Source organism: Neovison vison, chromosome 1, assembly GCF_020171115.1.
Source record: "Neovison vison isolate M4711 chromosome 1, ASM_NN_V1, whole genome shotgun sequence".
In the NCBI taxonomy this organism is placed as follows: Eukaryota; Metazoa; Chordata; class Mammalia; order Carnivora; family Mustelidae; genus Neogale; species Neogale vison.
This window is the reverse complement of record NC_058091.1, coordinates 268,510,147-268,528,304: the sequence shown is the minus strand read 5'-3', so window position 1 is coordinate 268,528,304 and position 18,158 is coordinate 268,510,147. Positions and strand designations below refer to the sequence as shown.

General features: G+C 33.9%; 1 protein-coding gene and 1 non-coding gene across 3 annotated transcripts in view; one reads left to right on the top strand and one right to left on the bottom strand.

Annotated features, from left to right (window-relative positions):
• The window catches only part of CLINT1 (clathrin interactor 1), a 59,898-nt gene that overhangs the window by 19,493 nt on the left and 22,247 nt on the right, over positions 1 to 18,158 (bottom strand). For both annotated transcript variants that reach the window (XM_044230478.1, XM_044230486.1), the window contains exons 2-6: positions 7,341 to 7,445; positions 6,731 to 6,827; positions 5,340 to 5,448; positions 4,208 to 4,372; positions 1,172 to 1,349 (exon numbers count right to left, since the gene is read on the bottom strand). In XM_044230478.1, coding sequence (XP_044086413.1) covers positions 1,172 to 1,349; positions 4,208 to 4,372; positions 5,340 to 5,448; positions 6,731 to 6,827; positions 7,341 to 7,445 — 654 coding nt within the window. The remainder of the gene's footprint in view (positions 1 to 1,171; positions 1,350 to 4,207; positions 4,373 to 5,339; positions 5,449 to 6,730; positions 6,828 to 7,340; positions 7,446 to 18,158) is intronic.
• LOC122898232 lies at positions 625 to 731 on the top strand. Its single transcript, XR_006382921.1, has one exon. It is a non-coding gene; the product is annotated as a U6 spliceosomal RNA (small nuclear RNA).

Here is an 18,158-nt window from a genome sequence, read left to right as displayed (position 1 = left end):
AAATAATGGTAAATCCTTGATCTAGCCTATCCAAGGGAAATACTCTGAAGCACAAATGACAAAGAACTTGTAAAACTTGCTTTTGCAAATGAAGTCCTTATATATATATTACCCTTTTAACTTTTATATAGGTATATTGGTAGGTCAGAACAAAAAGTGAATGCTGAGAAGTTCAAAGTATTGTTCTACATAAAATGAAATACAAATGCCTTAACACCAGAAAATACAGTTTATGAAAACATAGATCTACATTTGAAAACATTTTAGCTTAAAAATTCATCTGGATTTTTTTTTTCCTGTAACACTGGCATGAAATCATAATAAAATGTCATAGAAAGAGTTAAATTTCAAACACTTTTTAACTTTTGTTTAAACTTATTTAAGTTTATTGTTAACAAACTCCATTATTCCTCAGCAATAACTTGATGGCTGGCTGATCTGATGCCCAAATGCAAAATGAGCCTCGGAAATTCTTACTGGGAAATTTTTTTCCCCCCAATAGTCTGAATAAAAACACAGAAAATGTAGTCAACTTTAGAAAAATATGGACACAGACAACACGGAAAGTGTATCAATACTAATTACAAATAATGTTTGACCTAGCATCTTAAAAACAGCTGCGGAGTGTTCACATCAGCAGCAAATGCATTAAAACTAGAGTAATACGGAGGAGATTAACATGGCCCCTGTGCAGGAATGACATGCAAATTCATGAATCATTCTGTATTTTTATACAGGGCATTTTTAGGGCAGAGCAACTATTCTGTATGGTTCTATAATGGTGGATATTATGCATTTCTCAACTGTACAACACAGTGAACCCTAATGCAAGTAACAGATTTTAGTTAAGAACAGTAGATCAATATTGGCTTTCAACTGTTAATAAATGTACCACACTAATAATGCAAGATGTTAGTAACAGGAGAAATGTATCCCTGTGTGTGTGTGTGCATGCATACGTGTGTACACATAAACCCATACTCAGGATGGGGGGTTAACATGGCAACTCTGTTACTTTATGTACAATTTTTCTGTGAACCTAAAACTGCTCTAAAAAAAGAAAATCTATTAAGAAAAAAAGAAAATCTGAAATTCAGATAAACAAAAACCCAGCTTCATATGTGGAGTGTAGCATCCTTTCCAAGAGACCCAGGAAACAAAGTGTTAATACCTGCATCTTTCTGGAGAGTCTTCTCTGTCTTTCCTCCGGAACTTGCTGATGGTGTCATCAATTGTGCTTCCAATTTTATCACTCAGTTCACCCAATTTATCACTGAATGGAAAAGCACTCTTGTTTTTATCCCACTCTTCATCCCATTTTGATTTGGGTTCAGGATCGTATCTTTCACCTATATAAAGCATTAAAAAGAAAAGCAACTCTAAGGACATTAAATTCAAAAGGTGTCTATAGTCCTTATTTCTGAAGCTTTTCCTCATAATAAAATAGTTTTCAAAGGAAAATAGAGCGCTCGCAGAGTGCTGGATCAGCACAATTACAGCAAGGCACACCATGTAGTGCCAGTCAGTAAGTGGCAGGAGTGCAGATTCAAAAGCTTCTGTTTATGAAAACTTACACCACCTTAATGCACAGCACAGCGTATCAGGAAGTTCTTAAAAGAGCAGAGGGAAACACAGAAACCAACGCAGGCTATATAAGCCAAAGAGAAATGAGAATATTTTTGTTTTTATAAGTCACACAATGAACTGTATTTCATTCTTGTCTCTTAATAGTTCTTCAATTATTAGGAAAGTACTGGACAGCATTAGTCTCTTAAAAAAACACCAACTATAGGTGACAGCACTCTGAATGCTACACATCCTGGTATGCTGTAAATATGCTGAAAATAACTGTCATTCTTTAAGTGTCAAACTAGAAAAATAATTCAATGGATTTCACGGCATGGGAAAACATCTTTTAATTATTATTAAAAAAAAAAAGAAGAATATTCTCACCACCCAGAACTACACTGACTAGAATCATGAAATATGCTCAAGCAGTTCAGAACAGTGATGATCTATTAAAACACCAAGTCTAAACATATGCTGGGATGGCAAAACCTGTGTGAATCTGAGAATGAAAACAATAGATCATGGCAATAAACAAAAACCCCAAAATGTCAAAACTTGTTTTAGACCCTGACCTTGATGGCCTAAATAAGAGGGATTCTAAGCACTAAAAAGAACCTCTCCATTTCCACATCCAAACTCAACCAAAAAGACAAGAGTAGAAGGTACAGAGAAATCAGATGAGGTTAAAAAGAAGAAAACAATGAAAACTAAGGCAGGCTGGAGAGAAAAGGGAAAACGCAATGAGAAATAACAAAATAATTAAAAGGTGGCTGGCTGAGCCTTTGTGCTGCAACTTTTGTGACCAAGTTCTGGTGGCCAAAAAGCACTCTGGAGATTGAACACCATTCTGCAGAACTGCCTGCTAAAACTGCAAAGCCAAAATTTTTGTAAAAGGATTTTAAAATATGTCCACTAGATCTGAAAGTGACCACCAACTTAAAGAGAATTTGACAAAATTTTAACCAGAGGGCTTTATAAAAATGAGTGATTTTCCAATAATGTGAACACACATTTCAATGAAAATGTGATAAACTAGATTTTGAAAAGACAAATTTATAGGAAAAATGAAAGCAGATGAAAACAAAACTGATTAATGTAATGGATATCCTACTAAATGAGTGTCAAAGATACTGGATTATTGGCAAGACACCATCTAAGGTCAAAATGAAAAGATACAAAACAGCTAAAGTTGATTAAGTTTTTGACCAGTAAATATAACATCACAAATAATTTTAAAAGGATGCAATACAAATACATAAGATGTTCAACTCTCCCTCTAAGGCAGATGTTGTAATCAGTTCACAGTGACTGAGTCTGAGAACTTATTCAATTTTATAAATTTTATCTAATTACATATTGTGCTGATAAAAAGAGGGTTACAAATAAGTAGAATGAGGAAATGAGTTGCAAATAGCTATTTCTCCTCAAAAACACATTAAATTGCTCTATAACTACTTTGAAAAAGCTAAAGAACAAAATAACTACTTAGGTGAATAATCCAAAAATTTGTTACTCCACTAAACAAACAAAAACCCCAAAACATACAAATGATTTAAGAGAAATATTGTTGCCCAATTAAAGAACTGACTTTTTGTGATGCTTAGTCATAAAAGGAATTTTCCTGTTAAAAATATCCTTTAATAATTAAATATAATTTTTTATCTTTGAGAGCAAGGAAGCAAAAAAGCATTGAACAAAGATATTATTTTGTAGATAATCACAAGATAAGAAACAGAAAACTTTTACACGGTTCCAATGCAGGAGTTCTGAGATCCCAGTGTAATCCAAATACTTAAAAAACGGAGATATGGGTGGGGGGCACTGAGAAGTCCCAATCTGTGGCTAAGTATACAGAGCACTAGCCTATCTGTGTATACACAAAAGGGATGGTCAGAGCTTAAGGAAGACAGAATGAATCCAAAGCAACATGTTGTAACAGAGTTATTTTCTGTGCCTGTTTCAAGTACCTAGTGATCTATTTTGGGGAAACTGTATTAGTATATTAAAAATAAACATGAGCAATCAATGTTCTAGCTGCTCTTAAATGTGTTAGGAATAAAGTGATAGGCCTAGGTGAAAAACTGATTGTATTGTTAGTCTCCTTTTTCTATGTCAAATTAAAGTACTGTTTACTTAAGGGAAAAGAGACTGACGCAAAACTAACTTACAGGAAGCTTACCTGTTTTTGGCCCCAGATAGAGCTGATTTGTTCAAAATCTCTTCAAACTTTGTATTTTTATGCTCTAGATGGTGAGGAAGAGAAATGCTTTTTTCTTTTAAAAAATGGTAATTCCAAGAGGAAAGGGTATATATCTGTTTTATTCTCTGTGTGTCAATTTAAAAAGTTTATAGTCATTTGATTAACAACTAATGGTTAAAATTGTATTCTTGAACCCACAAAAGTAAAAAAAAAAAAAAAAAAAAAAAAAAAAAAAGACAAGACAAGAAAGAAAAGAAGATTCCTAATATCCATATAATAGAAGCCAAAATGAGTACTTCAGATACATTAGTATTCTATTTCAGCGGTGGGGGTGAGGAGTGGGGGGCAGATTTTGGTCTTTTGTATTTCCGTGATTCTTAAAATACATACAAGGAAGCTAAACAAATGCTTAGGTGTCAGTTTGTCTTTGATACTTACTGTATCTGAATCCTCCAACACTGTCTGAGGAAACCCCAACATATTTGTCTTTGTTCTTCTTTGCTTTCTTTCGCTCCTCACGAAGCCTGTCGTCATCCTGGGCAAATTCAACCAATTCTTTCACCTTCTGGCGAATATTTATACCTTGATCCTTGCCATGCTCATCTGTGAGGATGGTAAGGGAGAAACAAAACCTTAAGAATTCAATTAATAAGTATCAAACCCTTTAACACAAAAAAACAGACATGAAAATTTCAACATAAAAAAACCAACTTCAGTATTTAAAATTAACAAAAAGAGGCAAATAGTGCTATGGAATTTTGTAATTTTCTCATCAGCAAATTCTAAGTCTCGAGAAGCAATTCTGGCTCATAAAAGCATGTAAAGATGTATTTACAAGGACTATAGATACTGGTGCTACACAAGATCAATGAAAGATCTATTAAAAAGCATTACTAATGATGGCCATATGAAAAAGACTTATATCCATAAATGTTTTCTTTTCCTACAGTATTTTAACCACCACCACCACAACAAAAGATCCACTTTAACATTTTAATGACTAAAATGTACTCAAATGCTCTGGTTTCCCCAATACAAGTTTAGAAATAATAATTACCAGAATTTAGTGTGGCTAAAAAACTGAATTTTTAAAGTGCTTTCAACTGGGGTACACTACAAAATGAAATGTGGTTTATTCTGTATCCTCGTTCACATTCAAAACACACTCTGGCCTTGCTGCCTTTGCACAGTAAATATTATTTGGTGGGAGGGGGAAAAAAAAACCCCAGCTTCAAACAGATGTGTGTGTTTTGGAGCTCTAACCTTTTCTTCCCATATGATTAAAGCTATTCCTTTATGGACACCACAGGGGACCAGTCTCCAGTGCATATTTTAATATAAACCCGAACACTCATGTTGTGTTGGTTCTGTTGTTATTAGCCAGTCTTTTCTGCAAGTTCTTGTCTTCACTAATTAATACTCTAGGGCCCCACGTCTTGGATTCTGCACTCGTCACACAACCAGCAATAGTCACATTCTAATTAGAGCGGAGAAGCTTCTAAGCTGGTTCAGGTGACTGACAACTCCAACTACTGTTTTAATTTGCTTATAAGGTTTTTCTATTGCTCACCTACAAAGTGGTAATTTTCCAGGGATCGCAAATCATAAATGTGTTCTCTGGCACTTGTAACAACACGCTCTGATCCATTCCTTATGAGGTAAGCTAGAAGCAGCAATGACTGTAAAAATACAAAGCACCAAATGATTTAACAAAATAAATTCTGATAGAGCTTTGGTAAATGGTTAAAAAAATAATTTCAACATCTGGAAATAAATAATCTTTGTGGGGGTAAGTGGGAGGCAGGGAGAGTTTCTTTACCTGACACTGGACTTTAAATACATAGTCTAAAACTTATATTACCAATTTGAAATTCCTTTTATAACCACAGTAAATAATTACACTGTCCACTGGACATCATGCATCAAAAGATTTAAAAAAAATAGCTCTCCAATATCTGATGTATGATACAAATGAACACTAAGCTTTTAGAAAGTGGCTCAATTTTTAGTTTACACCTGGGCAATAAAGAACTGTGAGGTGTTCGAAATATCAATTTAAAGAGAACAATTATTTGGTAATTATATGATCCCACAGCATTTTCCCCAGATTAAATTAAATTTTGAAGTTAATGATGTGGCTTTTGTTTCAAGAACTGGCTGCCAACAAGTAAAAGAAAAAAACATTTTATGAGGTTTCATTTTGGGGTGATAAAAATAAATTCTGATATTAGTAGTGACTGCTGCACAACAGTGAATGTTTTTAGAAACAAGTAACATCAAAAACATGGAACTAAATAAAGTACTGCTCTTCAATCCTGAAAACCAACATACTGCTTTTGAAGTTTTAAATACACATATTATATGCCATTTTGAAAGCAAAGAAAAACTTATTCTGAATAGCAAGAAAATATGGTGGGTTTGGAAAACAGATGACAATCTGTAGAATTCCACATGGATGAAATCAGGACTACATGAAAAGAATCTGATAAAAAGCACATATTTGGAAATTTAAAATGCTAGAATTTTAATGTTTTACAATTTCTAATTACATTTTAAACTAACATATTGCTCATGTAGAATATTATAATATTGTAAATCAGGCAAATTTTTATGTAGAGATGAGAAACCATATTTATATTAGACTGCGGTTTTCATCTTAATCGCTCATCCACTAAATACACATCCATCTATAGATTTATTACTTTTGATATGCACAAATTATCTCCAGTAGAAAAAATTAATAAAATGAAAGTATTTATAAATATTATTTTTAAGCATTTTACATTCAGAATACTTGTTTATGGTTAATAGAAATCAACACACATAGCAAATCTTCTTTTACGTGTTTAAGAATATTCTGTTCTAGGATTTAATGTCCTTCGTAATCACTTATGTATATATACCTTAAAATTTCAAGTGTTTGTTTTCAACATGTCAAATAATAAAAACTGATGTCCATACCTTGTAAACTCTTCTCCAATTTTTTTTGTTATCTTTTAACATTCGTGACCAAAGCATGTTCATAAGTTCTGGAAACTGTTCATACATAAACGTAGCCCTGAAAAAGAATAATTTTCCTCAAGACTTTGCAATATATTAATTTTAACAGTAGATGGCAGGCTTGTTCTAAGTTACTGTGTCTTCCCAAAGAGCTTAAAAAATTTAGTAAGCTTAATTCAAAAAATTTAGATATGCTTTCATTAAAATATTTTTCTCATAGTTTATGTAATATGTAGCACACGTGAAAACCCCGCTAATTAATATCATCTTTTACAAGCCCTTTACTTACCAGGATAGTGGTCAAGATGCTCATCAAAAAAATTTTCCTAACTTTATTTCAAGTTATTTTATACACATTTGTCAAAATTTTATGAAAAGCCACGGTAAGTCTTCTAAACTTCATTGATGAGAAATTTTTACTTTTTGAGCTCATTTTTAAAGGGAAATGGATTCTGTATAAAACTTTCTCTATATCTGGCAGCTAAACTGTTTAAAACTGAAAGCAAATTTTGTATTTCTGTGTAAAGATAGTTGGATTCTTTCTGCACTGCTGAGTCAAATTATCACTTACTTGGCAATCTCTCCCATGAGTTGCCCAGAAGGTCCCCAAGGATCGTCATTCGTTGCTTCTCGAACCTTAGACTCAATCTCTGAATAATTCATAACCACATTGGTGCTGCAGAGAAAAAAAAAAGCACGCACATACACACAAAGATTAGCATCAAAACTGAGAAACACATGAAAACTTAATAATGACACTAGTGGGTGTCCTAATGAGATACCTCTACAGGGTGGGAAAGAAAACATCTTTTGTGCGTTAAGCTACTTCGAGGACACTATGTAACACATTTAAGTTGTATTTAAGAAAATTTTATATACCATTAGCCTTCCAGAATACAGATGAGAGATTACATTAGAGCTGGCATAAGTCCAGTAAAAAATGGTTTTGGGTCAAATTAAAAAGAAAACTGAACATACTCGAGTCTATTATAAAACTAAGTTATTAGTTTTCTGACCAGATCTGGTTTACATGCACTCTTGTTTCCTTACAGATTTTCTGTAAATTAGCAAAATTATATAAGAGAACATTATTTATATTGCATTTTAAAAAAAGAGGCAATGGCAAACCAAAGATAGCACTAAAAATATTTAGAATTGCTATGAATATTTAACTGTAATCCCTTGGTCTTTTTTCATGTGTATGTTTTCTATGTCACTAGTCACCATAAGCCTCACTTTTGATGGCTACATAATATTTCATCAAGAAATTGTATGACAACATATTTAACTTTCACTTAAGACTTCAGCAGTGTCAAGAGCATGGGTTCTAGGGGACCTGGGTGGCTCAGTCGTTAAGGGTCTGCCTTTGGCTAAGGTTATGATCCCAGAATCCTGGGATTGAGCCCCACATTGGGCCCGGCTCAGCAGGAAGCCTGCTTCTAGCTCTTCCACTCCCCCTGCTTGTGTTTCCTCTCTTCCTGTATCTCTGTCAAATAAATAAAATATTAAAAAAAAAAGAAGAAGAAGTTGCGTTCTAGTAGTCAGAAAGATCTGACTCCAATTACTCTGTGACTTTTGGCAAAATTATGCCAATTGTCTTAATTTCAGGTTCCTCAAGCACAAAATGGGAGTAAGTAAGAAGAACACTACCTCAAAGGGTAGCACCTCAAATGTATCTATTATCACAGTGTCTGACTCACAGATATCGTTCAATACAGGTTAGCTGCTATTATTATTATTACAGATAATAATTACCTGTTAAGAGAATTTTAAAATATTAAGTAATATTTTAGTAAGAAAGAATGAACTTTGAATAGAGTACCTTAAAATTAAGATACAAGATGGCAAAAAGTTTGGTTATTAAAACAGAATTTCCATACTCAAATGGATTTAAGAATTTAGACATTCTGAGAAATAAATACTGTGAAAATGTGACTTGTAGTAGTATCCAACTGAAATCTAAAGCTACAATTATTACCTAGCACTTGTTATAATAGATGCCTATGGATTTGGTCATTCAAATCTTCCACTTAAAATTAATCCTCAGAAACAAAAAAAAAACAAAATTTGTCCACTATTACTTCCATATACCCCACTCTTGCTATACAGCTTTTCAGTTATCCAAAGGTTCTATTTTTTTTTTTTTTCAAGTAAGGAAGGTTCAGCTACAATTGGTATTCAAACCTGTTTCTCAAATATAAGGAAATATAAATTTTAAATTCACTGCAAATAGTTCTCCTTCTTTACCTTCAAAGAAAAAGACTAATAAATGGTTTGGGGTCAAATCTGAAAGGAACCATTACACATATAAATAGGACTTGCCAAATCACAGAATAAATCTAGTTTCTAGATTTACATTCAGAAGACAGTTCTACTAAGGAGGAAAAGTGAAATCCTATTACTTTCTTTCAAATTTTGGAGAAAGCTGGCTCCTAAAATATCAACTAGTTTGATAACATAAATAGAAATTGTTTCCCTGCAACATAAATTCCACCGCCTCCTTTAAAAATTAAGACTATTAATGTTCACAAAAACCCAATAATGATTCTATTGACAATAATTTTGTGTATAAATACAAAGGGGTAACATTTTTTCCTAATTTCTTCAACAATGGAAACAAAATAAAAACAAGGCAGCCAATGACAGATTTGTAATTTAAGATGCCATAAAATGATGGATTTCAAAATGCTTCTGTTTATCCTAGTGGCTGAAGAATGCATGGCTTAGGCAGTTTTAAGTGTCAACATGCAGCTGTGGGAATGAACAATAGCAATTAGGATTATAATTCACCCAAGCATTTCATTACCAAGAATGCACTAAAAATCTGTTTGTATTGTTTAATTTGCTAGAGAACAAGACGAAAGGAGTTAATCTTTACTCCATGCATATGAAATATTTTTACTAGAACCTTTATAAATGTTGTAGCTTTCAGAACACTACTTTCCTTGTTCAAGCTGGGTCAAATGAGAAAGGTCCTGTTTCTCTAACCCTTCACAAGATTCTTAGCTGAAGGCCTGTGTGTTTGAGTGCTGTGTGTTTACAGGGAGAGGTGGCAGAGAGCCAATAATTTAAAAGAATCGCCTTATTTCCTTGGTTGAAAAACAATGGGAATTATGTAAAATGACAACAGCATTAGAACATTTATAGTATAGTTTCAAAGTATACCTACAAAAAGATACAGCAACAGTAACAAAAAGTAACAAAGCAACACATCTTCCATGAAGAAAACCAGGCTCTACTTGAAAGCCATTTTCTACTGAAACTGCTGCTTTCAGAAACTGCGAAGAACTCTAAAATGAGATCTGATGGCCATAAAGAATTCCAAAACAAAGTATTTTTAAGCTGCACCTAATTCAGAAACAAATGTAAACTAAAACAAAACAAAACAACATGACACTGTATAGTTTGGCCTAAATCCAGCTCACTTAAAAATAACTATTTCTTAAAAGGTAGAAATGGCATTTTGAGCCTTCCTTTCCCATGTTTTCTGCTGCCCTTAATCCAGACCCTACCCATAATTCCAGTGACCTTTTTAAAAAAGGAAAATAACCTCCTCCTCCCCCACAAAAAGAAAAAAAGAAATTATGTCCAGATGTGAAAGGAAAAATAGCTAGTTTAATTCCTAAAACTTCTAGGAGTGACAAAAATGTTTTAAAAATGGATACTTCAGACACTAGAGGGGGCCCTCCTAACACACACAAAACTCAAGACAAAGGTCTGGGATGCGTTCTACAAACAAAATTATAGGAAATTACTAGGAGATAACCAAAGAGTGAAGAATATAAGAAGCTGCTCCTGTTCTGAAGATATTACCTTAAAGCAATACTGAACCACTGTTTTTTTTTTTTTAAGGATAAAATCCACAATTAAAATCATTATTGTTTGTACTGGTAAGGCTTCATTGCGTCTATAATGCTTTTTACATTTGCTCTTCACAACACCCCAATAGGTAGGACAGGACTAAGGGAATCCCCAGTGAGAGTACTTCAACGGACAACCCAGCACCACTCACTCACTGGATCTTTAATGCCAAATGCTGAAAGTTCCTGTCCTCAAATTCTGCACACATGCTTCTATGGCTGTGTCCACACAGCGAATGTTCAATTATTCAAGGGTTGATTATTCACACCTTTTAAATTATTAGTGTTCATTTTGGCTCTCTTATTTCTCATTTCCTGTTTATTTCACCACTCACTACTGAAAAAACACCAAGATATTTTATTTAATAACAGTTTGGGTCCAGGTTTTAGAGGCAAGAAAGGTTGAAATAAAAGCTAAAATGGGACATTTACTTATAGATGGTCAGTGCATTAATGACTGACAAGAAAAAGTATGAACAGTCCTAACTGATAATTTTTTCCTGTTTAAAAGTTTAAGAATGTTTTGTTAAAACAAAATTATACACCAAGAGAAAAGGTAAATCTTGTATAATTCAGTTCCACCTGGTAACGAAGGAATAAATAAGGAAACTGAAACAGACTGATGAGGTATTTTTCCTAGCTTGCCTTAATTTTACATCCTTTTTTAAAAAATAGACTTATATTTTCAATGTTTTCTTCTTTTTGTTTTATGACTTCATTCACTCTGAGATCAGGAAAATATTTAGCAGTGTTTTCTGTTAGACCTTTAAATCTGTTTTATTGTACGCATGCATATGTACATTGACACTTACAGACACAGAGAGTCCAAGTAACAGGAAAACAGGCAGCAAGAGACAGAAACACAGCTTTCAAAGTTATGGCTTAAATAAGAGTATTTTTTTCTTTATACTTTCCTGTATTGTGCTCACTTCAGCAGCACATATATTATACTTTCCTGTATTTTCTGAATTTCCTCCCATGAATATTATACTGAAACCAAGGGAAGAGTATTAAATGCCATTAAAAATAGAAAGTACTGTATCATCATTACATGCAACATCATTAGCAACACTTTCACTCTTTTTAGGCAAATTAGCATCATGGTAGACCATGTTAAGTATTATTTGTACTTCCAAAGTCTTGTTTTATCAGGCTAGTAAATGCAACAAACTAGAAACTCAAGTATATGTAATACACACATACCAAGTGCTATCTGTGTAAAACTATATGGAACCATTCAAGTACCTAATATTTAAATTAACACGTTTTTAAGAAATTCTTTTAGGAAAGAATGTCCTGAACATTAAAACATACACTTAAAAGTCGCCTCTTCATCTCAATGTCACAAAGATTTCAGAAGATACTGTTACAATACAGGTTAAACTATTTTATGCTCTCTGTAAAGTTTCAATCTTTCAATAACTTAAAAAATTTTATAAAAACACCCACAAAACAAACACCAAAAGAGAAAGTTTTCTCAGGTAACAAGTTCCTTTGTTAATGCTTGTTTTTTTGTTTTTGTTTTTCTTCTCTTTTTAAAAGTTTCTGGCCCAAAATTAGGACAATAGTTTTAAGAATACTTCCTCTAAAAGTTTGATAATAGACGATGTGGTACTCATTTTTCATCACGAGAGAGCCTTTACCACATTGCCCTTATCTGCAAGCTGAACATTTTATAGGTTCAATACTCATATTTTAAAATCAAGTAACATGTTATTCCAGTCCTGTGAACAGAAATCAAATTTGTAATCAACAACCAAGAAGTCTAGTACTCCTAAATGAACAAATCTGTAACTTTCATTGCTAGCAGAAATCTGAGGCTGCATAGAAATGGGGCAAGGAGGTGGAAAAACTGATTCATCTACTTGGCTGGGTATCTGCTACCCATAAAAAAAAGTCTTTTCTTGATCTGAAAATAAAACACACTGCAATGAAAAATGTCATAACATAAGCAATGGTTCAGTAGAAGAACTCATGTTGTTAAAGTGAATGTTATTATCATATTTGATTATATAGGATTTTAGATATAAAAGAGCTGATGTGCTAATAGGAGGAACAAACTACAGTGCTTCCCTCCACACCAGAAGAAGAAAACTAGTAAAATAAGTACTGGAAAGTTCAGAAGAAAAAAATGTAACAAACCTAATGCTGGCCAGTTACTCTCTACTGCTGCAATGCTGTCATTACCAGCAGCAGCCCCTTCAACCAAATAGAAAAAAATGAGTGAACAGGAAGGAAAAATATATTTAATAGCAACCCCCTGGAACAGAAGTTAAATAAACTCACTATCACATGATTAGTAAACAACTGATGTTCAAACTCTGCTAGGTTTCCTAATTCCAAAGCCCTGTTCTATTATGCCTCAATGCCCTATTAATCAGAGAATTAGTAATACCACATGACCTAAAAGGAAAAGTTTGCCAGTTAATACATTAAGATGACCTCTAGGCATCCAGGTAACTCAGTTGGTTAAACGTCCAACTCTCGATTTCAGCTCAAGTCATGATCTCAGGATGGTGAGATGGAGCCCTGCATCAGGCTCAGTGCTGAGGATGGAACCTGCTTAATACTCTCTCTCTCCCTCTGCCCCTCTTCCTTTATCTTTAAAAAAAAGACATCACAAACTGTACTACTAAAAGAACTAAATGCTGAATTAATCTTTAAAGAAAGATAGTCATGGAAATTACATTTTCTTTGGTTTTACTAAATCTTAAATACAAAGTATCCAACTGAAAAGGAGAAACCAATGTAAACCCATGCAAACAAAAATACTCTAAAAAGCAAGGTAAAACAAATAGTTTGAATGGGGAAAAACTGAAATTGAAGACATCAAAAATCTGAGGCTCTCTTATTCATTCTTCTGCCGTAGCAAGATTCCAGGAGAGTAACCTGGTTACTTAAAAAACATATGCACCATTCCAATCCACTTACGTCATAAATATGTGGGATGCTCAGATGTGTATTATTTATGATTTCACTATTTACACAGAGGCCTATGCTGGATTATGCACCTTCTGCTTTCCTCTTTACTTTTCAAGAGGGAACATTAAAACACTAAATGCTGAAACATGAAACTCTGCTTTTCAAAATAACCATGAAGAATTTGCACTGAAATACTAAACCTCATCCTTTAGCTATCACAGTAAAAAAAATTAACACCAAATAAATATTAAAGAATACTTTACTGACAGGTTTTAAGGCGGGGGGGGGGTCCCCACAGTTCTTTTAAAAGCTTCAACTTTCTAAAGTTCTTTTTAAAGTAATTTTGGATACTCAAAGATCCATTTAGATAGTATAACTGGACACCTAAAACATTTTAAAAACATAGTACAAATGGAAAAACTGCTTAAATCCAAACTCAAGCTGCCCGCCCAAGACATGAAAACCATAAAAAATGTATTAATGTTCAAAACACCATTTTAGTTTTTCCTTCCTCACATGATACGACAACAGAAAAGTACCTCCAGCTGATGTAATTCTAACTGAAATTCTAATTGTTTTAAGTTGTAAGAAAATTAAGGGCTATACATACTCTTTTCTAAGCCAAATGCTATTCTTCCAACATTCTACTACCAAATTCTCTGATCCATTCTGAGTGATGTTGGCCTTCAATTTCAGTTACAGTTCAGTCCAGTACTATCATGGAGGTGGGAACTGGGAATATAAAATTTAATCACTCTTGATGTTTTCCTGTTACAGAACACTGGTGATTGATACAGCTCAATAGTCTTATAATGTTAACTCAAATTTTTAGACTCTGTATCATTTACACATAAAGTAGAAAGATAAATTCTATAAAAATATATTTTCAGTTTTTTGTGGGGGGGACAATGAGGAGCAAATTAAATACTAAACATACTCTTCAGATAGAAAAGACTAAGAACAAACCTAACATTTATGAACGATTAACTGAAGACCTTTGTTTACCATCACAATTACGAAAACACAAATGTTTGTAGAAGACAATCTTCCAGATTTGGTCAAAAGTTTAAAGTATTCTGTACAGATTATACTTTCCCAACACAGAGTAACCAAGAAATTCATCAAGAGTTCTTCCTTAGGTAAGAAACTTATGCATGGCAGAACACTTTATAATTTTTTTACTGTTTCTGTATACATTTGATTATCATCAATCCAATGTACTATAAAACCCAATATGTTCCCCTCTAAATACACTTTGTAATACTACTATTTTCTGTCTGTTAATCATCTTTTTCTTAGGCTCTGCACCTTCAGTACCAGTACTGGAGGCTGCTTTTCTTGAGTTGTTTTTCACAAAGAAATTAAGTTACAACAATCCCAGAGCTGCAGCATAACTAAACCAAGCTGCCTTGTTGATGCCAGTGACTGGCTTAGCTAAGTGACTTGTTACCACAGATATAAATCAGATTTGGATCATAACAAAACTATACATTATCTCCTGTTAACAAGTTTAAATTTATTTTAAAAAGTCAAAACTCAACAGAGAAATCAAGAATCTGTGACATTTTAGGGGCGCCTGGGTGGTTTGGTCAATTGGGCATCTGACTCTTGGTTTCAGCTCAGCTCATAGTCTTGGGGTCCTGGGACTGAGCCTCCTGTCAGCTCTGCGCTCAGTTAAGTCTGCTAGAGATTCTGCCTTCCTCTCCCTCCCCTGAATCCCCACTCTCGCATGGTCTCTCATTCCCTAAAATAAATCTTGAAAAAAAAATCTACACTTCAGAAAGGAGAATAGTTACACAGTAGGAAATATAATGCAAAAAAACCTCAAGAACTTTTATCAGTAACTGATATTGACTGACTCATGACATATTTTCTAATCTGTAAACATACCTATTACAGATTATCAATACTCCAAATGACATCTTTATTTAAAGATTTCAAGCTTACAAACTAGCATTCCAAATCCATACAATTTCAGATTTACATTAAATAAATACTTGGTCTTCTCTTGCTTAGGAAGTATTCTTAACACTCCAGAAAAATCTCCAGTAATGATTCAGTATCAGTTTACAAAAGCCAAAACTTACATTTAAAGTTTCTGAGATTTCTAACAATTAGTATGTTCACTTAAGTGTAAAGCTGTCCTAAAATGCAACTAGCAGAACTAATGTCTTAACGAACTTTTCCCCAAAAAACACCACAAAAAATCATTACTTTATGGTTTACGTAGAATTCAAGGTCAGGAAAGGTAACACAAAATGAGTGAAGACTTAAAGAAATCAGTATTTCCAAATTTAGTTTCACATGGCAAACTATGTACCAGATTAGAATGTATACATAAACTGATCACTCAAAGATTAAAAACTTATGGAAGCAGTGACTAAAATACCTTTTTATGTTAAAAAGTCATTAATTGTTTATAAAGTCTTTTGGGAAACACTAGAAGCCACACATAATTATTCCAATGCCATAGAAAATTTAGGAACTGATCCAAAACAAAAAATACTTGAACCAGGATGGTAGTTGGGATTTCTGCCCCTCAAAGTCTGTCATTTAATTCTCTTTTCCAACAGTTACCGACCTCTTGATCACTATTAAGTGTGACTTAAACTGGCAATTTTCCAAGGAAATAGTTTAGTAATTTATGTAACAGATGTGCAAGAAAAACGACATGAATGAGATAAGCCAAGAAAAACATCCTGATGTCCACAACTAAATTATGACCTGTGGGAGGAAGAAACTATAAAACTATTTCCCTTTCCTTAAAACTTCAGTGGTTAGCAATACCAAATAAAATGAGTCGTTTGATAGCAACCCATTTTCGAACATTAAAATGGGCCCCATTTCCAGGAACTGTTCCAAAACACAAGGCCACCCTAAAGGAAAAATACACACATTTATGTACTTTCATAATCTGCTTCATCTTTTATGGCTGTTTTGTAGAAAAGCAAAATAATATGTATATTAACTGACCAATAATTTATTAGAAGTTAATAAGGCCTGAATTCTGTCTCAGGTCCCTGGACAAATCAACCCTTTGGGTCTCAAAGTTCCTCATCTCAGAGATAGTTCTCACATGTAAGAGATGAAATGGTCAGTGTGCTTACCATTCAGCACACATGGTTATTTTTCTGCCAGTATGTATTATTTTTAGTTTGAAGATATTCTTTATGTGGCCCCTTAGAGTAAACTAGCATAAGTCTATTACTTACCCACATCTCATTCACTGCTGCAGAACTTTACAGTCACAGTATCTGGCAGCCTACCTAGCCCACAGTGTAGACATTGAAATGAAGATTTTAAGGACATAAGTGTATAGCAAGGCAAAAGCAATCTTATTATTAAGAAGTGGCCAAAGACCTGGAAATGAGAATTACTAAGAGAGAGGACAAGCACCTATTACTACAAGCACCAGCATAGAACTGCTACTTTACACTCAAGAGAATTTGTATTTTGAAATTCACTCTACTTATTAATCTTGTGGTACCACCAAGTGTGAGCTATGGTTTTATTTTACATAAAGCAGTAATTTCTCCTTTAGTGGTAATCTGACATCAGCTGATAAAGTCTCTAACTTTTTTGGGATTCACTAAACTCATTCTTATCTACTACTGGAACTGAACATCCCAAGGCAAATCATACAAAAAACAAAGACTTTTAAGCTATTATAGAAAGAAGAGAAATTATCTAGCATGAGGCATTTATTTATTTACTTATTTGACAGAGAGAGAGAGAGAGAGATCACAAGTAGGCAGAGAGGCAGGCAGGGGGTGAGGGAGCAGGCTCCTTGCTGAGCAGAGAGCCGGATGCAGGGCTTGATCCCAGGACCCTGGGATCATTAACTGAGCCGAAGGCAGAGGCTTAACCCACTGAGCCACCCAGGCGCCCCTAGCATGAGGTTTATGTCTACAATTCAGGAATATAAAAAAAATGCAGAATTCTGAGCTTTCAAAATGCCAAAATAAAATTATATAATTCACTCCACGAGGTGGATGGTTGAACAAAGCATTTAAGGGCCCAAGAGCACAAATCATTAAACTAGGAAATGTCTGGATGTTCATGGGTCTTGATGACATGTAGAAGCCCTTCTACTCTCCCTCTAGCACAGGTGCTGCTGCTACCATGAGTTGGCAGCAGATGACAGGCTTACAAAAAAGCTGTCCCAACCATTCTCTAAGTTAGTCCATTGATGTTAAAGAGTTACTTTTCGGAGAGGCACTCTGGTGGCAGTAAGATTTTGGGGAGGGGATGTTCTATTGGCGGCAAAAGAAAAGTGGTTAAGTGGTTCAGGAAAGCAGGATAAAAAGTTGCTTCCAAAATGTGGCAGCAATTTTGCTTGGAACAATACTGCAATGAAACAGGCAGAGGCTGCCATACTAGAAAATATTTTTTCTCCCTGCCATAGAGAAAGAGCTCTCAGTACCCAAAATTGGTGAACACTAACCACTATCAACTATATAAAAACAAATGTTCATGTAGACAAAATCTAAAAGGAAAAAAAAACACGAAAAACAGTGTGCAAAGAAACACATTTGTTTAAAATTGTTTTTACACAGTGAAAAACTTAATCCCTCTTAAGGAAAAGAAAAACAGCTATATAAAACCTC